This window comes from Haemorhous mexicanus, chromosome 13 (assembly GCF_027477595.1).
Source record: "Haemorhous mexicanus isolate bHaeMex1 chromosome 13, bHaeMex1.pri, whole genome shotgun sequence".
Taxonomy (NCBI): domain Eukaryota; kingdom Metazoa; phylum Chordata; class Aves; order Passeriformes; family Fringillidae; genus Haemorhous; species Haemorhous mexicanus.
In genome coordinates this window covers 3,158,412-3,183,569 of record NC_082353.1, presented here as the reverse complement: position 1 = coordinate 3,183,569, position 25,158 = coordinate 3,158,412, and the positions used below count along the sequence as shown (strand labels likewise).

The window sequence follows — 25,158 nt, the reverse complement described above, 5'->3', positions numbered from 1 at the left end:
TGCTGAGCTCCCAGCTCTGCAGTGCTGGCACTGGCTCCCAGGGAGGTCCTGGCTTGGGGAGACACTCCTCAGCTCCCTTCAGCTCATCATGACCTGTGCAGCCTCCATCTCAGCTCATGAGCAACACTGGCAAGTTTTCACATTATTCCTCTGCTGGGGAAGAAACAGCCTGTTGTGTAGTTTGCATGTAAAACTGCATGTTGGTATTTCACTGGGATCCAGTGGGGAAGGTTTGTGCCAGCAACTGGGGAGGGAAAAGTGCAGTCAGTGTGAGCCCAAGGACTTCAGGACAGGATCTCTTCAGGCCATGATGCTGCACAAAACCTGCTGAAACCTCCCCTGGCATTCTGGGGAGCAGAGGGAGGCAGAGGCCCTCCAGCCTCCCTCTGTGTGTCGGTGCTCAGTGCTGATGTCCTTCACTGCTGATGTCCTTCACTCCCTGACCTGACAGAAATCCACCCTTCCTCCCCACCCTCAGGTGGAGCTGCTGCAGTTTGAAAGCTGGGGCTGTTCATAGGTGTCATGGAGGTGAGCATGGCCATCTAATTTTAGCTTATAAATCTTATAAGCATAGGGGCCTAAAGAAGTTAACAAAACCAGTAGTTGATAGGGAAAGGTGTACAAGTTAAATTCCTTACTTTGATGCAGATTAAGTACTGTCACAAGCAGGAATAGTTGCATGTGTATTTCTGTTCAGGTTGGCTCTATGCAGGCATGCCCAGCAGTGCTGTGCAGGTACCTGAGCTGCATTTAGCAAATGCTTCTGCCACGTGGTCACAGAGCTGCAATAGTGAGCTGTGTCTGAGCCATCATCCTGCAGTGCCCTGGCACTGGCTGAACACAGACAATCTGTGTGTCACAGCACTTCACGGGGGCAAGGCTGAAGTGTGCAACACACACCCAAGAAAATAATTTTATTTTGTGTGCTGAAACAACTTTGTAAATTTTCTCTTGTGGACTTGATTATTAATAGAGAATTAATGTTTTGCTAACTGGACAAGAATGCTTTACTTACTGACCTGCTTCTGTGAAAGTTTCTATTCTCTGAGTATAGAATTTAGAATCACAGATTCTGTTAATTGACTGAAACAAAGTCTCTCAATCCTCAGTATCTTGCTAATTTCCTTGGAACATTCCTATGACAGCTGTGCAAAAGCAGCTGGACAGATGAGAAAGTGATACCAATGTGTAAGTACAGCCCTGCCTCAGCTCAGCCACAGAGCAGAGCCCCTTAGCCATGGTTTGATGTCAGTTATTCAGCCTAGGGATGAGCTGGGAGCAAGGGCACTCGGGGAACTGCTCTCCCCCATTACAGAATCAGAGAGTTGCTAAGGTTGAAAAAACCCTTATGATCATTGTGTCCAACCACTGACACAGCACTGCCAGCTCCACCACTGACCTGTGTCCCCAAATCCACATCCACGTGGCTTTTTTAATCCCCCAGGCATGGGGACTCCACCACTGCCCTGGGCAGCCTCTGCCAGGCTGGACAGCCCTTTCAGGGAGACATTTTTCCCTGATTTCCAACCTAAAGCTCCCCTGCACTCTGTCTCCTCCTTGTTGTGAGGGGCCCCCCTGTGACCCCCGGGTGTGAGGTGTGGCCTCAGCAGTGCCCAGCACAGGGGGAGCTCACTGCCCTGCTCCTGCTGCCACAGCACTGCTGGTGCAGACCAGGGGCCAGCAGCCTTGCTGCCCACCTGGGCACACCTGGGCACACCTGGGCTCGTGTTCAGCTGTGCCCAGGTCCTTCCTGCTGGGGAGCTTTCCAGTCCCTCTGCCCCAGCCTGTAGCACTGCAGGGAGCTGTGAGCCAGGGACAGGACCCAGCTTTTCACCCTGCAGAAGCTCATACAGTTGGCCTTGGCCCATGGATCTGGCCTGTCCTGGTCCCTCTGCAGAGCACTCCAGCAGATGAACATTCCCACCCCACCCAGTGCTGTCTGCCCCCTGGCTGAGAGTGCCCTCGATCCCCTCAGGCCAGCCCTTCTCCTTCCCTTTAGCCTGGGTTAGCACTTGCTAGCCAAAGGAAAGGGAGGCACAGGGGCAGTGCCTGAAGACCTTTCCTCCCCACAGAAGCTCCCTTTCCTCAGTTTGATTTCCAGCTGGGGACTTGGCTGCAGGGCCCTGCAGGTAGCAGTGCTGGCAGCACAGCTGGGCAGTGCTCCAGGGTTAAACAAACGAGCAGTGGGTCTGTGACAGGTTTGACAGGACACACAGCCACAGGCTCCATTTTGCATGTCTGCATTTCAGTGGCTTCCAGAAAATCTAAAGATATATTTTCCAGGAAATTAAGAGAATTTGGTTACGATGGCAGAATGCTAAAGGTACAACTTGCAGCAAAATCCAGGAGCTCTCCAGAAGCTCCTCCACTCTGTTTTGTGGTTCATCCCAGAGACCCTGCCTTCCCAATTGCCTCAGCTCATACAGAAGTTTAAACCTGTGATAGTCTATGTTGCAACTTCAGCATAGGGGATAATGGTTCCTAATTGTTGAGTAGCACATTGAGTGCAGTAAGTGCTGACCTCTCTCTGCAGCACTGTGCCTCAGAAGGAATGGCTTTCGTGTTGAAACCCAATTGGAGTAGCTGTAATGCTTCATGCATCATTTTAATGGCACTCTCAAAAAGCCTGGTATCTCGGTATGTCATTATCTCAGACTCTGCAGTTGTTGTTTCTTATTTAAATGTCCTATCTCACTTGAGATTTAATGTAATTAGAACCAGCCTGTGGAAAAATCTTTTCCTATTATGTCTTAGCTATTGTTCCAGTCAAGATGGTAAAGCAAATCAAACAGGATATAATGAAAATGATAAAACCATTTGCAAGAGGCAGTTTTCCTGAGGGAAGCAAAAGGCAGCACCACTTTTCATTTTGCTTTGTAATTCTAAACATGGCATGGGCCTGGAGTGACTCCACAGAGACTTGTCCAATACACCTGAGAGCACAGACAGGTACAGCTGGCAGGAATCTGCCTGGGCTGATCCAGCAGGGAACCAGAAGCATCACAGCAATAAGCTTCTTCCACTGTTACTGCTGCTGTCCCAGCCTGTTCAGCCAGCACTGGCTCTGCTTGCCAGCCAAGGTGTGTGTGAAGGAGCTGGGCCTGCAGTAATAAACATCTGAGATTGTTATTTTTTCCTCGAGCTGCAGCATCCTGGCTGGGGAGGTGCATCCAGACTGTGGGGCCTGCAAAGGCACTGGTACCCACAGCCAGGTGTAACTCGTGTCTGCAGCAGGAACTGCTGTTCTGCTGGGGAAGGAGAGGGAGAAGTGCCCAAGGCTTTCTTGGTCTGGCTTGGAAGCCACATCACAGCAAGGCAGGAGCCCTGACTGCTGTCTCTGCTGGGTGATTTCTGAGCAGTTCAGGTGCTACTGTTCACATCTCTTGGCTTTTCTGTGAGGTTTATAATTTGACATCAAAGCTGTTTTACAATGTATTTTCTCTTTTGTGCACAAGCCACTTGTGAGCAGGCTTTTGTATTGTCAGCACGTGTTAGAGAAATCTATATTCATTCCCAGCAGTATTGATAAATTCAGCTCTGAGAGGCTTTGATGCAGGGCTGTGTGCCATGGCCAGAGCTGGACAGGCAGTGCCTGCACGGAGCCTGGCAGGGCTCTCAGTCCTGCTGGGTCAGAGGGGATATGTGGGATTCACATCCTCTGAACCTGAGAGAAGCAGAGAAAAGAATGATCAAAGCAATTCTTCTCTCATTGGCTGCTCCTGTGCTGTGCCAGAGTAGAATGGAATGTGGAGGTGGTGCATTCTGGTGATGGTTTGTTCCCTTGGCCTCTCGGTCAGCAGACAGTCACAAGTTCTGTGCAGTTCAGTTGGGTGCTTGTGCAGATTCAGTTTAGGTGTAGTGTGATACAGAAGAGAATAATATAGCATAATAAAGTAATTAATTAGCCTTGTGCTATCCATGGAGTCCTCCTGGTCTTTCTCCCCCTTTGCTGGAGTTGCCTTGTTTCCAACAGGGATGGATCCAGTGCCCCTGGCACAAAGCCTCTGCCCAGGCAGTGCTGCTGCTCTGGTCTTGGCCTTACCTGGGACCCTGGGCTTTGGAGTGCAGAGTGCAGCCAGCTCAATCTGTCTTCACACAAATGTCAGAAGCAACAGATCAGGCTTGTTTTTCAAAAGCCAATGATGTAAAAATTCAAAGGATCAAAAAAATCATTAGGTTAATACCTGCAAACTATTGTGTAACTTCAGATGTAATGAAAAAAGAAAATCTACCTGAAAAAATTCTCTTTTTTTGTAGGTTTCTGGGTTTGGTGCTGACTAATTTATAGATTACCTGTACACAAGTTTGCCTCTTCTGTTACCTTGATCTCTTTGGAATTCAAGAAACAGTAGTTTCTTCCTCTCCCCTTCTCCCTGTTCCTTTCTTGTAAAGAAATGATTAAATACTCAGAGTACAAATGCTGCCCATGAATATTTATAAGAACTTTTATAACATTTAGCAAGGCAATGCTTCATGGCTGTCTCTTTCTGAATGCACATAAGAAAGTGCCATAATTTCTTCGAAGCTGCACTGAGTCCTTATTTGCTGCTGGTTGGCAGGAGCTGGAGGCTCCTCAGGGCTGCAGTCACTGATGATGACAAAACACAGAGATCATTGGGGTGTTTCCTACTTTTCTGTTAAAGCACTTGGCTTGTGTTTAATATCTCATAAGAACATGCATCATTTACATTTAAGTTGCAGAAAATTGCTAGGTAGAAATCTTGTTACTGGCATGGGATAAATACCTGATTCCTGTGTTGATCCTTTGGTCTGGGAGGAGAGTTAAATGTCTTCTGCTTGGAATACTGACACTGGGGGACAATTGAGTGGCCCTGGAGCACACTGTGCAAAGCACTTGGAGGGTCCTCCTGTTAATGCAGAAGTGCTTTAGCCTCCACTTCTCTGCATATTGTCTCTCTGGAGTCGAGCATCCTGAGCATACCTAATTGCCTGTGTAATGCCTCAGAGTGTTGTCACACACCCACTTCTAAAAAGCAAATGGAAACTAGTAGCTCTTAATAGCAGATTTATCCCCTTGACATCCTGAAAGAATTTAGATCAGATTAGGCTCAAGAGGAGAAAGAAGAAAGGCTTTAGGAATAAGCAAAAAGGAGAGGGGGTTAGAGTTGTGATTTGTTAAAGCTGAAGATAATTTTAGAACTGGGTTTGGAAATTCCTTCCTCATAATCCTATTGTAACCTCTCCCCTTCTCCCTTATAAAATAATTGCCATAAATTGCATGTTCTCATGTCCACAAGGTTACTGTAGGAATTGAAGACTGGCAGTGTTTTGTAAAAGCTGGAGTGCATGATGTGGATTGGCAGTTACCTGCTGGAGCTTGGCACACCTCGTGTGGGTCTGTGTGATGTGGTGCTGAAATGCCCCTCGTGCTGGGCTGGTCCAGCAGACCCACTGGGGGCAGAGTGGGAATCATCCCCAGGCCAGGGCTGTGGCAGAGCTGTGACCTCCCGTGGATCTGCTCCAGCAGGGTCTGCCTGGGCGTTACTCACCCTTCCCACTGGCTTCTCACAGGCTCCCTTCTCTGGGGTGGCCTTTAAACCATCCCCACTTTAGCATCTTTCACTGCATCAGCTGGCTAACTTCATTCCTCTGGAGGTCATTAATAGTATAATAGTTCTGGTTTGTAATCATATTTTCTCAGGTTTAAGTCCCCTTTTATCTGGTCACAACTACTTTGGCTTTCTGCCTGGGATGTGTGTGTCTTCTGTAGATCTCAATCTGAAGCTGTCAGAATATCCCAATGGATCTGATTCTCGTGATTTCTTCCCTTTTGTGAGTGTGTGTTTATAAATAAGTCTGATTGAAACTTCTCTGCTACAGCACTATGCAAACTATAGAGGTGTATCCTTAAAGAAGGCACCATTTATGTTACTTTAACCCCTGAACTACTACTGGACTGAATTTTCAGATAGTGATTTTGATCTCCTTCCCAGATGTTTTGGGCACAGTAATTATTAGAATTATTTTCATCATTAGCAAAGGACAATTGAAGGAGACTATCAAACAGTTTTGTTTACATTTCAATTAAAGCTGTACACTTGTGGCATTATATTTATCACCAGATATTACAATAATAATATTGAAAGACAATAATGCTCTCAGTTGTGCTTTACTTGTGCAAAACTTTTGAACCTGATGCATGACCTGTGAGCATGTCAGAGTCAGAACTTGGTTACCTCTGTAAGAAAGGGATGTGCTCACCCGAGAACTCCTGGAGTGTGGTTAGCAGCAGGCATAATTCAGGATCTTGGGAAGATGCTCCCATGGTTGCATCTACAAGGAAACAAAGGTATTGTCCACATCGGTGTGGGACAGCCACAAATCCAACCAAACAGATTAAAAAACCTGTAGTCCTTGGATGCTAATATCCACAGGAGTTTTCAAATCACATTTTTCATAGGGAAGATTGAAATTGCACTTCCAAAAAAAAAATTAGTATGACAGCTCTTCCTAATTTATTTCTTTGCACTGAATTTTCAGTAAAAATGAAGCGTGCACCAGGGAATGCATAGGCAGAGCAAGTGGTGAAATTCCAGGGACCTTTAGAGACTTTCATTTGTCTCTGGTTGCTGGCACATTACAGGTTTGTGGAGATTTGAGGCAGAATTTATTTTACTACTTCTGTAGAGCCTCAGACTGAAATCTTCCATCGTAGCCTATGAGACAAAGGCCTTGACCCAAGCAGGGGACTTGCTGCTGGAGCTTGGTGTGTGACTGCAGAGCAGGGCTGCAGGAATTGCTGCCACGAGGGGAGGGGAGGGATCTGCCTGCCCCTCCTTCAGCCCAGGCATTAATGCCACCTCACTTCAGCAGGCAGCTGTCTCATTATCTCTGTCAGGCCTCCTCTGCCCTTTTCCTTTCCCATTCTTCTTTCTCCAAGTTTAGCAAGTAATTAACAGAGTCCAGTGGCTGAGGAGTGAAAAGGGAAATTTTCCAAATGCTGTTCCTTGTAAAGTGTAATACATTGCCCACACCTCCCAGGGCAGTGATTGAAGATCTCCACACATTTGTCTTACTTGAGATTTAAGCAAAATCATCTGCTGAGCATTTCAGTCTATCCATGTGCATTACAATCCATCCAGGCTCCCTGAAAAGAAAAATGGGAAAATAAGACATGGTTAATGTCCCGGGCTTTATGTGGAGAGCAGAGATTTCACATGGGGCATTAGAGCAGAGGCTCCAGTCCATCTCCTGACTACACAGAGCTCATCAGCACTGAGAGCCCGAACTTTTGTTGGATTAGCTCAGCCTTGGAAGAGCTCTGGGCTGGAGCAGCAGTGCAGGGAGCTGGGGCTGCCTGGCTGTGGCACTGCCTGGGGCTGCACTGTGTCCTGGCAGGGCAGGGCAGGGGCTCCTCAGCCCAAGCCTTGCTTTGGCACAGCCACAGGTGAACAGAAGTTGTGCAGAGCTGCTCCTCACAACCACTGTCTCTCCACTTTTTTCTTTACTCTTCCTGTTCCTGCAGTACCATATGGAAGTAAGGAAATCACTTTGCTCTCTAAAGAAAGGAAGAAGAAACAAGTATTTTTAACAAAAATTTTTGTATTAACATGTATTTTGAAGACCTGCACAGCACAGAGCAGAGCTGCTTCAGTTTCTCAGCTCTGCTGTATGAAGCAACCAAGAGGCCAATCCTACACCTGTATCCAGGCAGCTGATAAATCTCCTATTATTAACTTCACCTTTTTTGATTTTTTTTTTTTTTTTGTCATACAGAATTCTGGCATCCAAACAAGTCTTCTGCTTTTATTGAGTTTGACATACTGCAATTTCTCTCAAAATTAAGGCCTTGGGATCCCTGTTCACATACCAGGTTTCAACAAAAGGCTTTATAAAACAGCTGGCTTTAAAAGCTGAGTGATTGTCAGATGAGAAATGATTTGTACTTGAAACAGTCACAGAAGGTGAAGTTAGTAGTGACTCATTTTCTGGTTTTGCCAAAAAATATTTCTGCAAATCACTGAAATCAAAAAAAATTTAGCATTTAATCTTTATTCACAGTACTGAGACTGGTTTTTCTGTCGAATAACTGCTGGATACTATTGCAAACAAAAGACTTGCTTTTTAAAACAAGCCTTTAAAATAAAACACAAATTCCTTGTATTTGAAAAACCATGTTTCCTGTCTTCCTTGTGCCTCTGTATATCATCTTTGCAAATGCTGGAGAGATAAACAGATAAGCTGATTAACAAGTATACAAAAGGCTAAATTAACTTTTAAATCTAGTATATTTTAATTTCATTTTTCTATGTTGTTACTGAGAAACCAAAATGATGAAAATGCAGTGGATGTTCTGTGGGTTAGGCCTGGCTATAGGTGACAGGTGTGAAACTGGGTGTAGGCAGGAGGTGCTGCTGAGCAGGATGCTCTGTATTAATCTTTGTCCTAAAATTAGTCAGGGGTTTTTATGAGCAGTCTGAAAGAAAATGTAAATAGGGAGAGCAGGAGATTTGAAAGCAGAGATGTGCACTGGAAAAAAAGATGGAGGAAATACATTTTATTCATTATGTTCAGCTGTAAACTGGGAATAAAAGATTTTAGGCCAGCCTTGCCTGATTGCACTGACAGAAGTGAAGCTGCTGAAAAGCTTGTGGAAGGCATGAGCACATCATCATGAGTTCTGGCTAGCAGTCTGGGCTGCAGAGGACAGTGCCTGGCCTCCAGGTGTGCAGGGATGTGCTGCAGCAGCGGAAGGGTTGTTCTGCTGGTTGTCCCCAGGGTGGAACACTGGCTGTCCTGGGAGAGCAGCAGCCCAAGGGTGCTGCTCACAGTTCACAAGGGGCACTGGGGGTTACGGCTTTGGGCAGCTTCGTTCCCAGAGAAGGCCAGAGAGCTCCATTTATTCATGTTTGTGTTTGAAAATAGCAAAGTAGAAGCAGAAGTGCTGCTGGGGTAGGGGGAAAGCGATGAGTAAGGCAGCATTGATGGCTGTCACAGTTACCATGGCAACCCCTTGGCCACCGGTCGGGATGCCATCCCTGTTTATGTAACCATCACAGAACATATGCCACCACCACTAATTAAGCCAAGGTTGAGCCCAGAACCTTGAGATCTGCCATTCCTCTTTTTTTATTGCACAAATTGCGGGGTTAAGCACTACAGAGAGCGTGGGGTCTCCTGTGTCACCATCCTGGGGACACCTGGCATCACCCTCCCCTCCTGGGCAGGAGGTGGCAGCAAGGCCAGGCTGTGTTCCTGAGCAATTCCCCTTAGGCACTGGAATGTGCTGGTGTCTCCTGGGCAGCCCCTGGAGACTGAGCTCGGAGGGAGCAGGGACAGAGCTCTGCTGCTGCTGCTGGGGTTGTTGTCTCACACTGGTTCTTGTTATAAACAATTTACTTCCAAATGCCACAATGTTGCACATGGCAGGAATAAACCTCCCTCAAGACCCTCCAAGAGAGCAGGTAATAGCAGCCTGTCCCATTTCACTGGAATGGCAGTGACAAAAGGTAATTGCCCTGGGCTTGGTGTGGTTCCTGGTGTGGGCTTGTAGCAGCCCAGTTTGCTAATAAAGTATTCTGTCATAAAAATCTCGTTTGAAAGGCAAGGAATTCAGATGAGTGTGGTTCTGCTTTTACCTTCAGACCCCTGTGGACTGGTATTGAGTCATCTCAGCAGTACAAGAGTAGAAAATTCACATTGTTTTTTCTGGCTACAAAAGGCTTTGTGTTCTCAGGATTCTGTCAAGCACAAGTAGCAAAATTTGTGTCTGGCAATCAGCTCCTTTAGGAAAACATTTCTATCTGTAAAGAAGAACTAAAGAAAGAGAATTGAATGTTGGTGGTGATTTTCTTTCTCTTTCCTTTGCTAGAGCTCGTTTGCTGTGCTTCAGCTTTGTTGTTTCCTGCTGTGTCTTGCTCCAGGAGTGAGTGCTGGCCGGGCTGCGGGCTCGGCATTGCGGGCTCGGCAGCGGCTGCGGCCGGCCCAGGGCAGGGGCTGCAGGGGCCGGGCTGGGCTGGGCTCAGCCCTGCGGCTCTGAGGAGCCACCTCTGCTGTTAGGCTGGGCTCAGCCCTACGGCCCTGAGGAGCCACCTCTGCTGTTAGGCTGGGCTCAGCCCTGCGGCCCTGAGGAGCCACCTCTGGTGTTGGGCTGGGCTCAGCCCTGCGGCCCTGAGGAGCCACCTCTGGTGTTAGGCTGGGCTCAGCCCTGCGGCTCTGCTGGGCCACCTCTGGTGTTAGGCTGGGCTCAGCCCTGCAGCTCTGCTGGGCCACCTCTGGTGTTAGGCTGGGCTCAGCCCTGCAGCTCTGAGGAGCCACCTCTGGTGTTAGGCTGGGCTCAGCCCTGCGGCTCTGAGGAGCCACCTCTGGTGTTAGGCTGGGCTCAGCCCTGCGGCCCTGAGCAGCCCCCCTGGGGCTGGGCTGGCCGCATGCAGAGCTCTGGCTCTGCTGCCCCGGAGCCCATGGGCAGTGATTTCCTGCCTGGAGCAGCCTGCTCGGGATTCCTGCTTCCCCTTGCTCCTCCTTCAGCACTGGCTAAAAATTAATAGTGGTTTACACACTTGATAGGTACAAACATCTGTCTGTGAAAATTCAGGCTATTTCTTTTCTCATGGAGTAAATTGAGCAAATTCCCCAGCTGCAAAAACCAGTTATTGACTGTAAAGATAAAAACTAACACAGGATTTCTGTTGCATTTCCTTTCTGATTCTGTCCTTGATTGTATTTAATGATGCCTTCGCTGCATAGTTTACCGTGTGTGGATTATTTTAAAGTATGGAATCAGATTTTGGGAACTAAAATCAATTATTGGGGTTTTGCTAGGGTTTTTTTCCTGCCCTACCCCTTGTCTCTTTTGGTAGGCTAAAAAGCTGCTTACTGACATTGAGATGCCCTGGGTTTGGCTGTTAGTCCTTTTCTGTCCCCACGGAGGGAAAGGGCTGCACACAGAGCCCCCACAATGTGCCTGGAACACTGGGGTGTTGTGGGCTGGCAGGCACAGCACTTAATCATCAGAATAAGGAAAAAGTCAATTCTTATTATGTATGCTAAAAGCATCCAATGCCAGTACCTCCTAATTCCTTTTCTGAATTTCATCTATGCTGGTGCTTTTTATCCCTAATAACATTCTTATCAGTGGTGGCTTGCCATTTTATGGGAATGGATTTTAGGCAAAGCATAAGTAGAATAAGCAAAGAAATTATCTGTTGTAAACTTCAACACTAGTAAACATTAATATCTTTAACCTTTTGACATGGAGCTCATCATTCATTTCATTGCTCTGGCTTACGACTGCAGATTAAAATTTCTTGCATTCATCTTGCTTGGTGAAGTAGCTTATTGGGATGAATAAATGACACCCTAATTAGAAGAGTAGCCTGAGTGAGAGTAAGCTGCTGGAACCAGCTTTGATGGTCAAAAAATTACCTGTAGCTAGTTTCTCAAGATTATCAAAGAGGCCCTCAAATTAGAATGTCTGACTTTGATCATAGATGTGAGGAATGAGGCAAAATGAGTGCACCAAGCAGATGGCAGGGGGAGGAGATGGTTGCTGTGGAATGGAAAACTGGAGGAGTTTTCACAAAGATTCAGGCCCTTTCCAGGCATTGCTCTACCACATAGTGAATGAGACAGCAGTATAGGGCTTATTTTTATTTATATTTTCTACCATAAAATAGTAATGTATGTTTCTTCAAAAGTTGCATTGATTAGGCTATTTTTAAAGAAAAAACCCTTTTCTATCATTCCTCTGTAACATTACCCTGATTTTTCTAGCCTGTAGTGTGCCAAGCTTCAAACAGTACTAATCTTTAGCAATCTCTTTGCCCTGGCCTCCTCAGCTGGCTGTGGCTGTGGGTTTGTCCTGCAGGAGCTGCGGGTGTGGCACAGCCCCTTGGCCCAGGCCCCTGAGCCTGAGGCCCCAGCTGCCCAGGGTCAAACATGAAGTCACAAAAGGTACAGAGGGGATGGCCCAGGACTGAGTGACAAGTCTGGGACAGAGTGACAAAGCATGGGAGGAGGAGAGGAAGGCCTGACCTTATCAGTGGGAGATGGTGGCATCTCAGTGCTCCTGCAGAGTGGGGTGATTTTGCTGGCTCAAGGTGGAGCCAGGAGAAGCAGGATGTGGTGAGAGGAGGAGCAGTCAGGCCCAGCCCCCAGCAGTGCCCTCAGCCTGCCCACACTGCTCCAGTGGCCAGCACGGGAACAGTCTGGGAAGGAGTAAATCCTCCTCTCCACTGAAAGGGTTAATGCTGCTTTCGAACTCTGAAATTGGGAGCTGTGGGTTCACCCCACCTTGTACAACTGTCGTGGCTCATCCCGTGTATCAGTGTCTGCTTGTTCCTCTGAATCCACTGACCCCTTGATCTCAGTGCCAGCTTCTTTCAGGAAGTGTTTTATGTGGAATAATTTTCTTTTTGGAGATGTAAATATGCTGCATTGGGTTTATTGGTTTGTTTTTTTTTTGAGATAGACACTAAATGGGAACACCCAGTCTGTCTTCTTTATGTGACAGATCATTTAATATATTATTACATTATTTTATTTGTCTCAATTCTGAACTAAACTGTCCTAATCTTTTTGTTTCACTGAAGGGATGAAAAGCTTTCCATATTAAAATATTTTTGTGGCTGTTTTATGCAGCATTTCTTCCTGAGATGTCATAAATAGAACTGAGTGCAATACTCAGTAAATCATGCCATTGATTTTCTCACACAGAAAGCATGTAATCTGTTGGTTGCCTGGCCTTTACTGAGACACCATTTGCATGCCCTGCCATTAGGAATTGGAGAGAACTTCTTAAAAGCTTAAAATAAAACTGTGCCAGTTTCTCTTTTGCCCATTGGTTCATGGTTTGGTAGGCAGAGCAGGTTTCCTTCCCAGAAGTGATGATAAAGAGCAGGTGCCTTCACCATGTGCTGTACTGATGCCTGGTTCTGATAAGGGACTGTAATTTTGCCCAGCTCAGCCACCTGGTTCCTGAATTTCTCCACAATTCTTGGCTCTGCACAGTCCAGCCCTGCTGTGCTCTTGCTGTAATTTATGGGTTATTTTTAATAGCTCATTTTTTTATAACAGCTCATGGTGGGTTATTTTTAAACTTAATCCTGCCAAGTCTTTATTTAATGACTGCTGAGGTTCCCAGGGGAGACTGGGACCACTGGAGGGTGCCCACTGTGCTGCAGCCTTGGTGTTGTAGCTGATCCTGCCCTGGCTGTGAGGCAGCCCCTCCCTCCTGAGTTACCTGCCCTGACACTTCCCTGCGTCTTTGATTCCTGTTTAGCCCTTCTTCCCCATCCTTTCCAATGCTGTTTTGTAGTTTGCTACCCACAAGTTATTTGCTAAACTGAAATGGGGGTTTGGGGGAGTTTTGGGGGTTGGCACTTGTGGGTTTTGCTGCCTCAGGTGTTCAGCACTCAGATCTTTGGAGCCTTTGCAGGAGTGCAAGGGAGAGAGGCTGAAGCAAAGAGAAGTTGCAGGATTGCTGGACTCCGCAGTCCAGGGCTGATCCACCCTGTTTTCCTTCTCTAGCTGTGCTCAGCAGAAGGATAACCACAACTGTTCCCAGGTCTCTGACTACAGGAGCACTAAAATGTTTCTCAGGTATTGCTTTTTTGTTTATTGTGAGAAGCCTCTGGAGAGGTTTGGTAAAGTTCATTCTTCTCCACAAGTGTTTGCATGAGCTTAAACAAAAGGAAAAGATCAAAGGGCAGAATTTCAAGTGAGCCCAGGAAGGGTAAATCAAAGATAATTAGATTGGTCAAGATACAGTCATACAGGTTCACTTTTAAAATGCTGTGAAGGGCTTAATTCTCATAGTTTTCCTTAAAGAAAGTAGGGAGGAACTGAAAAATGCACTGGAATTGAAGATACTTTTTTGAAATTATAATTATTGTGCTTTTTTCCTGTCAGCTGATATGTACACCCGTAATTTGCTGCTAAATCTTAGATTGTTGTACAGCCATTTTCAGAAAGCAAACAATTTATAGTTTGGCTTACCTCATTTTTTTAAAAGTAGAAAATAAAATCAATTTTCCATGTTAAAAAAAAAGTATTCCTAAAGAATATACTGTGCTGCTGTGTCTGAGTGATCATCATTATAAGAATTTATATATGTCTAAATGGACCAAATAAATTTAAAATTTTTTTAATGCTAAATGATGATTTCTTTTTCTAAAATCTCCAGTTTAGAATGTCAAGAATTCTTATTATTGGGACACCTAAGAGTCCCTATTACAGTACCTGCCTTGGCTGGCCCCTTGGGCCTCAGCACCAAAGGGCAGAGCTTGGCCTTGTTACAGCTCTGTGTGTTCCAGTGTGGTGATGCAGAATCCATTCAGAGCACCTGGGCACACCCGAGGATATTCCTTGCCTTTTCCTTGCTCTGTGGCATTATCTCTTTGGGTTAGGTAAATTGCAAAGAAATGCCTGTTTTCTTCTGAAGCATCACAGATTGTCTAGCCCTGGGCAGGTTTTTTCTCCAGTTCGTTGGTTATTTTTATCAGGTTTTATCCTTGTGAGTTTTAGGGAGGAAAAAAAGCCCCATATTTGGGGTTTTCCTTCACTTACTTAGTATTTTGAAATACTTATGTCATTTGAGCTCTTTTTAAAGGAGAGGAAATACAGTGGGAAACATTAAAACAGAAAAAAAAACCCTATCTGCAGCAAGATAAAACTTCTTTTTTAACAAAAGTGGTAATGCCCAGCATTTATGGAAATGTCCATCTGTGCTCTCTGCCAGAGTCAGAGCTCTGGCTTGGTACTGCAGTGAGCTGATATTTAGCAAATACCCTTCACTTTGGGAATAAAGTAGTGCCAGCCCATAGTGCTTCTTGCATTCTTCAGTCCCCTGGGTTTTCCTGGCACAGGCTGAGTGGGGGAAGTGCTGGGCACTCCCTGGGAGCATTCCCACAGCCACTGCCCCCCAGGCAGGACCTGCACCAGGGTCAGGTTTTAAAACAGTCTCTTAAAATGTTTATGATTGCATTAAAATTTAAAAGAAACAGGAATCAGATCCTGGCAGAGAGTAGCCATCCCTTTTTCCCTGCTGTGTGAGACTTGCCCTGTTGCTGATGATGATCAGTGACTGTCCAGATGCCTCTAAGTGCTTCAGACAAACCACAAAGCCGTGGTGGTTTTGTGGCCTTTGGGCACTCCCATAGAGGAAGCCCAGGTTGGATTCCCACTGCTGATTTTTTCAGTCTGAGGACAGGCCTGGCAGTGGGGAGAGGTTTGTGGTTGTGCAGCAGCCCTGACTGGACTGGTGCCCAAGAAGGCTGATCAATGCAGTTTTTTCTGCAGCATAAAAATTGCAGCCCCATTGTCAGGGCCAGCAGCACTAAAGGCAAATGGATTTTCCCTGGAGGAGGACAAACCAAAGGAAACCTGTGCCAGGATGTGGTGATGCCAGAGGAGACCAGAGGGTGCTGGTCCCAGCTCAGGAAAGTCCCAGCCTTTCAGTGGGGGGAGATTTCTGCAGCACATGTCTAATAGGTGCACTCATTTTCATATGCTCTTCATTGAGCAGGCCTGATTAATTAGTGCGTGTCACCATCTGGTACTTACAGAGACTATTCATTTTTAAAATGTTGAAATTGTAGGGAATGTTGCACACCAATTAAGTTCTTTTTAATTGGATTATTTTAGTATAAAGTATTACTGGAGAAGGCCTTCATTGAGATTCAGCCAGCATGTATCCAAAGGAGACCTGCCAGCCTGAAATTACCTAGAACAAAGGCAAAATGCCTGAAATGCATGTTTATTGCTATCTTCATGCACTCAGCAAAGGTGATGTCAACAAATAAAAGCTCCACAGAGTCATTTCTGCATTGCTGTGCAAGCTTCCTGACACGAGGGTATCTCAGCTGATCCCTGCTTCATCTTTGCACTGCAACTCCAAATCTGTCATCTTCTCCCTCTGACCTGAAAACTGAAATATGCTTTTGCCTTCCTGACTGCTTGATACCAGCTCAGCAGGGCTGGGCTGAGCCCTCCTGTGCACAGCTGTGTACCTGCTGGAATGAGGGGCATTAGTCTCATATACAAAGAATGATTTGGCCTTTAAGGCTGATAACTAATCTGTGCTGACTCATCCGTTTAGTGAATGAGGTGTCACGATCTGCTGTTGGGAGCAGAAGTTGTCTGTCTGTACTTGCTCCTGACACTGACTCACTGGGGGAATTTTAGTTCTTAACGTCACTGCACTGCAGTGCTTCCCTGTATAAGTTGGGAATAGTTCTGTTTACCAACTTACATAAAAGGCTTTGAGGTACAGGGATGAAATGCAGACTGTTGATGTCACATATCTGCTATTAATACTTTGTTTGCAAGTCTGATGCTGTTTTGTAAGTAACATCTTGTCATTGCCTTGATTTTGCATGGATTGAGCGTCTTCAGATAAGTTTTGTCATCTGAACTACTCATTTCAGAAGAGCCAGGAGCTCTGCAGGGTGCACATTCCTGTTCCTTAGCAGGCACATGGAGTGTCAGTGGAAGCAGGGAAGGTAGGGAAGAAAAGACACCTGGTCACCTGCAGCTGGAGAGATCTGAGGTGTGACTGCCTGGATCTCTCCTTGCCCTGCTTTGTTTTGGAGGCAGTGTAGGAATCCAGCAAGGAGCAATGTCAGGGTGATTTTTTCCTTGTCTTTGTGTGCATTTTCAGTCCCTTCGATGGCCTCTGCTGCCCCCTGCCAAGCTGCAGCTGGTGACAGCCATGGAAGCAGCAGCCTACTGAAAGATTTCATTTCTCTTATCACTCCTAATTACTCTCACCATAATTACCACACATGATAGAGAATCTGCAGTTGAAAAAGTAATTCTTTTTAAAGGAGAGAAAAGCAGCATGAAGATTGCTTTTAGTTGTCCAGCAAGGAAGAAACTGACTTTTTTTAGAATGCAAATGCTTGCTTCAGGATATAAAGGTCACTGTGGATTTAATTTGAAATAGCGTAGGAGTGCTTCTGATTTCAAAGTACAAAAGTAGCACAGTGTTGGAATTGTTTGGGTTGTTTTCTTAAGATCCATTTCCTCTGGTTGGAAGGTGGCTGTTTCCTGTGTGCTGCAGCTGCAGGCAGTGTCAGGGCTGTGACAGGAACTGCTCGTCCTGCTGTGCCCGAGCCAGTTGCAAACCCAGCTGGGGTTCACAGACCAGGGAGTCAGTGGCTCTTCTGTTCCAGACTGTCACAAATCATCCTGGGGGTCAGGGCTGTGTTCAAGCCACTTCTACTGGCTGCTGGAGACCAGAAGAGCTGGGATAGCTCCACATGGCTTGTATGTACAGTGTGCAGGTTCCACAGCTGCATTTCCACGATCACCAGGTGTGTCATTGCTGAGGTGAGCTGCTGCAGGCAGCACTGCCAGCACACCTGGGCTGTTCTGGGATGAAGCACAGAGCTGTGGTTGTTACTCTCTCTGGGGAGCTGTGGTTCTGCTGAGATTCCTGTAGCTCCCATTCTCCGGCTGAGTGTAACCCTTCTCTGGCTTAGAGGAAGTGCCAGCATCAGGGTCAGGGCAAAGGAGAGTGACAGTTGTGACACAGGCAGTGGAGTCATCACATCAGGATGTAGCCTCAGGCAGGTGGGCACTGCAGAGCTTCCTCAGTGCCCCCTGTTCCTGGCAGGAAATGCCTGGAACACCCTAAAGCTGCCTGCCTTGTGATGGGATTCTAGAGCAAGTGCAGCTTATGCAATTGCAGAGGAAAAGATCACACGGATAAATCTTAAAACCCACACACAAGCACTAACCCTTTTGTTCAAATTGGTTGTTCAAAGCTTTTATGTGATGGAGAAATGTATTTTACAAGAAAGCATTTAGTTTAGATTTCCATTAGTGTAACTTTACTCCTTCTGCTTGTTAAACACATGAAAAGAGGGAGCTAACCAGAGTATAAAATTCTTGTACATGCTCTCTCTCTGGTTCTAGGAGAACTATTTCTTAATGTAATTTTTCTGCTTACAGTATATGGCCTTGCAAGGTGTTGAAGCAACAAAACTTGAGAGAGATCAAGAAACATACAAAGGCATTTTACTCTGTATATGTAAGATAAAGTCAAAAAGTTTGGGCAGATCTCAGTCTGGCAGAGTTTCTATCTCTTAGGTCATACAGAGAAAGCTTTTGGCAGTGGCTTTTTGGCAAAAAGCTTTGTCTGGAAACATATTTAGTCAGCATATGAAATGTGATAGCCCTGGTAGCACGGCTGTGTCTGCAGGCACTAATAGAGTTAGGCTTCAGCCCCATCTGCTGTTGGATCAGGATTGCTCTGTTGCTTTGCCAGCACGGGCCAGCCCTTGCCAAAATGCAGAGCAGGACGTGAGGAGACTGACAAACCCCTCCCGATGTCAGCTCTCCTCGTGATCCTGTTGTTTGCCACGCTGATGAAAGGCAGGGGTGCCCTGAGAGCTCCAGCACAGCCTCCCTGGTGCTGCTCCCAGCACGGGCTCTCTGGGAGCTGCAGCAGGACCTGCAGGGGGTCAGCACTGCCCTCGGTGTACCCGGGGGAGCAGCAAGGATATTGGCACCCCAGGGCCTCTGAGGAGAGCACATTATTGATTGCCAGTGCCTGTGTTTACAGAAGTAGCAGTGGACATAGAGATGCTTTCCCCTCAGTGAAATGTCTGAGATCATTTGAGTTATGCAACAGTGACGAAGAGAACAGACTTGCGGATTTGGCTCAGAAGGCTTAAAATCTTCAGGCATTAATTCATGAAACTCTCAAATCCTGGATACTCTGGTGACTATAAAGCACAGCAGATCCGTGTTTGATTTTTACTTAAGGCTGATTGTTTCAGGAAATAAAAAGATTCACTTTGAAAGAGATTTTCAGTTCTTCTTCAGTTGTTATTTCTGGAGGGGTTAGGTAGAAAAGCTACATGTGAAACAAATCAGGGACTAAAAATCCTTAGCTTTGTTTTGAGGATATCAGAATGGTTTATTGCCATTGTGGTAAGCAAAAGGAGAAAAAACTGACTTTCTAGAAAGATTTCCACTGCATTGTTATCTGACTTTTCCAGGACATCAGAACAGCCTGTCTGTTCAGCCAAAATACCTCTCCAGTTATCATTTGACTCTGATGAAAAAAGTGCTAAAATGGCAGAGTTTGGGATTGCTTGAACACATTTTCTCACTTAAGCTGAGCTTGTTCACATTCAAAGCTAGAACAAATTATCTCAATTGCATTTAGGAGAGTAAACATACTCTTGCTCTTCTGTCTCATGTTTGAGTCGTTACGGTGAAAGCGTAATGTGTGGTAATCTTTGGGTTTATATCCTCTTCCTGCATTTGTTTTATTGGACAGAATTAAAGGTCAATGGTCCTGAACTAGTCAAGAGAATTACTCTAAATTCTCAGTCATTGCCATTTTTCCCTCCCTCTGCTTTAAGTAACATAGGACTTAGCTGCCAAAGTTTTAATTCTTTATGTATGAGTAGAATGATAGTTGCAATTTGGTTTTGCATTTCAGTTATGTAGTTTTGTAAACGAAGACATCAGCAAAAGGCAACTTGCTCCTTCCACATTATCCCTAGTGTGAAAAATATAACGCTCAAGCAGATTTTCCCCCATTCTCATCCTCTCTGTGTTTGGTGTTCTTGCAGCATGAACACTGCTCCGGGAAGTGTCGGTGCTGGGTGAGCAGAGTGGAGCCCATGGAGGACATTCCTGCCATGCACTGAGCAGCAGGGCTCTGGGAAAATGTCCGCTTGCAACACTTTCACTGAGCACGTCTGGAAACCCGGCGAGTGTAAGAACTGCTTCAAGCCCAAGAGCTTGCACCAGTTACCCCCAGTGTCAGAAAAGAAGCCGCTCTCCCATGCAGACCTGAAAGCCAATGCCACCCAGAGCAGCAGCCAGCGCCCGGGGAGGGGCAGCGGCAGCTTCCGCCCGCCCGTGGCCAAGAAGCCGACGATAGCAGTGAAACCCACCATGATGGTGGCAGAGGGGCTCTGCGGGGAGCTGGCCGCGCTGGAGCAGTGTGAGAACAAACCCCTGCCCCCAGGCTGGAACCGCAACAAGGCGGTGCTGAGCAAAAAACCACTGAACAACAACAATGAGGAAGGGATCGAAGGTTACAGCCATGTTCCCAGGCCTTATGGCAGCAGCGAGGGCGTGGGGAAGGTACCCAGTAACAATAATAATAACGGGCTGACAGAAGTTCTGAAGGAGATTGCGGGTTTGGATACCACACCTCAGCTCGCCGGAAATGAAACAAACGCGAGAGAAACCTTCTTGGGAAGGATAAATAATTGTTACAAAAGATCCTTAGAAAGGAAGATCCCTCCGAGCTGCATGGTGGGTGGAATGAAGGACTCACAGAGTAAGCATGTTATTCTGAGTGGAAGCACTGAAGTCATAAGTAATGAAGGTGGACGTTTCTGTTATCCAGAGTTGTCTAGTGGAGATGAGAGTGAGGATGACACGTTTTTTGGCAGCATGCAGGAAGAGCACGAGAGCTGGGATGAAAGTGATGAAGAGTTGTTAGCAATGGAAATCCGCATGAGAGGCCAACCTCGCTTTGCTAATTTCAGAGCTAACACCCTGTCTCCTGTTCCGTTCTGTGTTGACAAAAAATGGAATACTGTGCCCCTTCGGAACAAGTCTCTGCAGAGGATCTGTGCCGTGGATTATGACGACAGTTATGATGAAATTTTAAATGGTTATGGGGAGGAGACCGTGATTCTTTATGGGCAAGAGAGCATGCAGAGCATGGTATCTTCTGATTCTACGTCTCCTGATTCTTCTTTGACAGAAGAATCTCGTTCTGGGACAACCAGCAGTTCTTCCCAGAAGCTCTGTAATGGAGGGTTATCTCCTAGCACACCTCAGGACCTCAAAGTGATTGAACCAGAATATGAAAGTCTTTGTGACAATCAACAAGTGAAGGATGTGCCAAAAGCACCCAGGAATGCTCTGAAAAGTCAGGAAACTCACAAGGCAGTCCTTGCGCTCCGCCTGGAGGAGAAGGATGGCAAAATTGCCGTGCAGACTGACACGCAGGAGAATAAAAGTTCTTCAGATGTTGCTGGTCAAGCCGTGACTATTAACTTGGTGCCTGTGGAGGAGCAAGCTAAGCCTTACAGGGTGGTGAACATGGAACAGCCAGTGTGCAAGCCATACACCGTAGTGGATGTATCAGCTGCCATGACCAGTGAATGTAAAGAGAACCAGACTGAAACCTCAGAAACCAAAAAGGCATCATCTAACCCAAGCTCACCAGTAACCCCAGGCACACCTGTTGCATCCTCTGCAGCATCACCTGTACGTCTACACGCTAATCTGAAAAAATCCAGCGCAATCAGATACCAGGAAGTGTGGACTTCTAGCACTAGTCCAAGGCAGAAGATACCTAAGGTGGAACTGATTGGGAACAGCTCAGGACCTTCCGTTCCTCCCAGGAAGACAAGCCACAAGTCAGCTCCTACTTCACCTACAGCTACGAACATTTCTTCGAAAACCATCCCAGTTAAGTCTCCCAATTTGTCTGAGATAAAATTCAACAGTTACAACAATGCTGGCATGCCACCTTTCCCTATTATCATTCATGATGAGCCCACTTACGCGAGGAGTTCCAAAAATGCTATTAAAGTTCCCATTGTAATCAATCCAAATGCCTATGATAACTTGGCAATCTATAAAAGTTTTCTAGGGACCACTGGGGAGCTGTCTGTCAAAGATAAAACTACAAGTGTGATAAGCCATACCTATGAAGAAATAGAAACTGAAAGTAAAGCCACCGAAGCCATAGGCAGCAAATCCACCGATTTGCCCCAAGCAAAGGGGGTGGCTAGTAGCTCTGAGTGCAGGCTGGGCTCTGTGGCTCAGAAGGTCCAAGAGTTCAACAGCTGCCTCAGTAAAAGCCAGATATCCCCACAGAGGAGTCACAGCGCTGACCACAGCTCCCCCTCCAGACCCCAAAAGGCAATGCAAGAGCCTGCAGCAAAAGCAGACGTGACCCCGGACGGTTCTGTGGGCAGCAGCAGTGGCAGAGAGAACGCGAGCACGGTGCTCTCACAGATTGTGGCTTCTATCCAGCCTCCACAGTCTCCTCCAGAGACACCTCAGTCTGCTCCCAAGTCCTGCAGCGTAGAAGAACTGTATTCCTTGCCCCCTGAGGGAGATGCTAGTAAAAACACCCTGGTACGACCCAAATCTCTGTTTACATCGCAGCCTGAAGTGGAGTCCTCCAAGATGGAAAGCACTGCCGTTAAAATGCAGAAGGATCCGCTGTCACAGCCAGCTGCCACTCCCTCTCCAAAGGCGGCGCGAGCCACCCCGAGTGCCGCGAGTCCCCAGGCAGAGCAGGCCCCGCCGTTCCCCCCTCCACGCTCCACCTCCTCTCCCTACCATGCCAGTAACCTGCTGCAAAGGCATTTCAGTAACTGGGCCAAGCCCAACAGCCCCACCAGGTCCACAGAAGCCGAGTCCATCCTGCACTCGGAGGGGCGGCGCCCCGACGCCAAACCCAAGCGCTGGATTTCATTCAAGAGCTTCTTCCGCCGCAGGAAAGCTGACGATGAGGAGGAGAGGGAGAAGGACAGGGAGAAAGGGAAGCTGGTGGGTCTGGATGGAACTGTGATCCACATGCTGCCCCCGCCCCCAGTGCAGCGGCACCAGTGGTTCAGCGAGGCCAAGTCGGAGTCGAGCGAGAAGCCGTCCATCGTGTTCATGTACAGGTGTGAGCCGGCGCAGGCCGAGCCCCGGGCTGAGCTCCCGCCCCAGCCTGGGCTGGGCTCTCCCATCGCAGAGGCGCTGGCCAAGGACAACGGGGAAACGCAGGAAAAGCCTCCAGAGAGCTCGGAACAAATCACAGCCAGCCATTCCTCACCACCTCAGGCTCCCAAGAAAATCCCCAGGTACCACTCAGCTGTTTTAGTCACTTACTCTGTTGTGAGCTGTCCTGTATATGCTGCTGAAAAGGGAGACACTAAGGGGTTTTATTACATTAATGCAGTTTTTTCAAACTATATTTATTTTAGATAACTTAGAGAGTATTTTAAAATCTTTCTCTTATGTTAGATACCAGAAAAGATGTAAAACATTTACTAGAAGCAGTACCTGATATTTAGAGTTTGTCTTGCAGGCTCACTCATGTATCACAATAGTCATGTTCCATTAGATCAGATCCATTCTCTTTAATTTCTGCTTTAGGAAAGTGTTTCTGTGTTATGGGAAACTTGAGAATTTCTCAGCAGAAACAGGAGGCAACTGTTGAGAAGTACAACAGAAATGAAAAGACCTGTGACTCATGGAAGGTGTTGTGCTAACTTTACCTCACGTGCATCAACAGATGCTAATTCACCACAGTGCAGCATCACTGCAGCACTCTCAAAATAAACCTTGTAAAAAGGTAGTAACTGAATTAGGGTACCTACAAAATAGTGTTATCTCTGTCTTGCAAGGCCTTCAGCAGTGACTGTGCTTTGTCCCCTGGCGGTATCAGATCCAGCAAGAGCTGGTCACATCACTTGCAGTCAGTCATGTGGGCAGAGTAGAATTCCCTGAGTGCTGGACCACAGCTGTGGATGTATTAGAATTTGTCTTCCACTGTTGTTACACCAACCAATTCCAAAGTAGCCTCAAACTTGAATTATTTATTTCATTATAACAACAACCTAATAGGAGGAAATCAAAAATGTTGTGAAGTGTTAGTTCCAGGAAATGTATCGTGACAGTGGTTTTTTTGTTTTCTTTCTTGGTATTCTGTACAAGAAAACTGCAGTGGTTTTTAGCTAAAAACAGTTTTAACCTAATAGAAATCTCTGTGTGAGCATAGTTAGAGCTTACCATAAACTGACTGCCACTTGTCCTAAAGCAAAATCACTTGGTTTTCTTCCTCCAGACAAGACAAGTGCCAGAATGGTGCAGTCTCTAGATTTGCCCTAAATGAATTGGTGAGAAGTAGCTGCCTTTAGAGGGCAAGTTAAAGGATTGCAGGAGTTTGTTCCTTCACAGGAACCTGGTTTCCCTCTCCTGTCTCTGGGGCAAGCTAGGGAGAGTGAGGTTGATTGTGGTTCCAGTGCCATCAGGAGCTTACCTTGCTCCCAGCCCTCAGTGCCCAGGTCCTGTGCTCTGGTGGGCCAGGGCAGAGATCCAAGTGGGAAGGAGCTTGGCAGTCACTGCTCAGCCACATCAGCTGGCTGGTGTGCAGGGGATGGGCAGGAGGGAGCAGCTGCCTCTGTGGGTGGTGGGAGGAGCAGCCTGGCAGGGATCCTTGCCCTGCCCTGGAGATGGTGCTGTTGGGATGTGTCCTGTTCTGCTCCTGCCCTTCCTTTTGGAGGCAGTGGGTCACTGATCTTTCATCCACTCATTCCAAAAAGCATGTTTACTCTTTAGTTTTCTTCAAGTCACAAGGATGTTGGTTAAAACCATATCTCAGAATTCTCCCCAGTGAAAACTGGAATTTCCCAAATGTTAGAATTGGAATTTCTTCTTTCTGGCAATATTGTTGTTCCCTGGATTCTACAAATTTCAAAGAAAATACACTGAGGTGCTGAGTTGTGGGAGCGCTGGGCCGTGGGTAGCTTTATGCTTCAGGTCTTATATTCTTGGTGCCTTGAGTTATTTAGGGTTTTTAATACTTTTTAATGTTGTTAATGAGACCAAGGGAAACCTTATAATGCCACGTAATTGAAGGGTTTTATTGTTGTTTAAGGGGTTTGGCTTTTGTTTTTAATATCCTGGTGGGTGAGAATCAGGATTTCTAAATGCCATTTTTGCTCAAGCAGGAGGCGTAACCCATGAGAAGCTTTGCTTGTTTTGTGTTAATCCTCCAGGTATTAGTACAAGGTTAGCTGTAATTCAGGCTAAAATATGTGCATGAAAAAGATATTTAGAATGTTCAGTTAAGCTTGCAGAGGCTTAGAGGAGAATGGATGACCTGAAGATAGCCATCAGTGAACAGGACACTTCCCTAACTCAGAATGCCAAGAACAGCAAGCTCTCTGAAAAAACAAGCTGATGACCTGGAAAGCAAGATAAGCTTTAAAAATGTCAGATTACTGGGGGGTCTCGAAAGCAAATTTAATGAAGATCCACTATTTCCTTACTTTGCAATGGATTACAGAGCTGCTGAAGATTGATAACACAACTACAAAACAGCTGAAGGTATTTCAAGTTATCACTAGAAAGGTCAGTTTCCCTTTGAACAGCACTTGCAAAACTATCAGTTTTTCAGAAAGCTGAAAATGATCTCTCTGTAATACAGATGGA

At 46.4% G+C, this 25,158-nt stretch overlaps 1 protein-coding gene and 1 long non-coding RNA gene across 6 annotated transcripts in view; one reads left to right on the top strand and one right to left on the bottom strand.

The window, feature by feature from the left end:
- PEAK1 (pseudopodium enriched atypical kinase 1) overlaps window positions 1-25,158 on the top strand; it is a 111,724-nt gene that overhangs the window by 55,279 nt on the left and 31,287 nt on the right. For all 4 annotated transcript variants that reach the window (XM_059857908.1, XM_059857906.1, XM_059857907.1 and 1 more), the window contains exon 3: window positions 19,548-22,802. In XM_059857908.1, coding sequence (XP_059713891.1) covers window positions 19,645-22,802 — 3,158 coding nt within the window. In that variant the 5' untranslated portion in view covers window positions 19,548-19,644. The remainder of the gene's footprint in view (window positions 1-19,547; window positions 22,803-25,158) is intronic.
- LOC132333126 (uncharacterized) overlaps window positions 1-25,158 on the bottom strand; it is a 53,904-nt gene that overhangs the window by 17,865 nt on the left and 10,881 nt on the right. The window contains exons 2-5 of one of the 2 annotated variants that reach the window (XR_009488068.1): window positions 7,038-7,108; window positions 6,223-6,294; window positions 4,746-4,868; window positions 4,419-4,588 (exon numbers count right to left, since the gene is read on the bottom strand). This is a non-coding gene — a long non-coding RNA (uncharacterized LOC132333126). Of the gene's footprint in view, window positions 1-4,418; window positions 4,589-4,745; window positions 4,869-6,222; window positions 6,295-7,037; window positions 7,109-25,158 lie in introns of those variants that run through there. The other variant, XR_009488067.1, reaches the window with a different exon arrangement.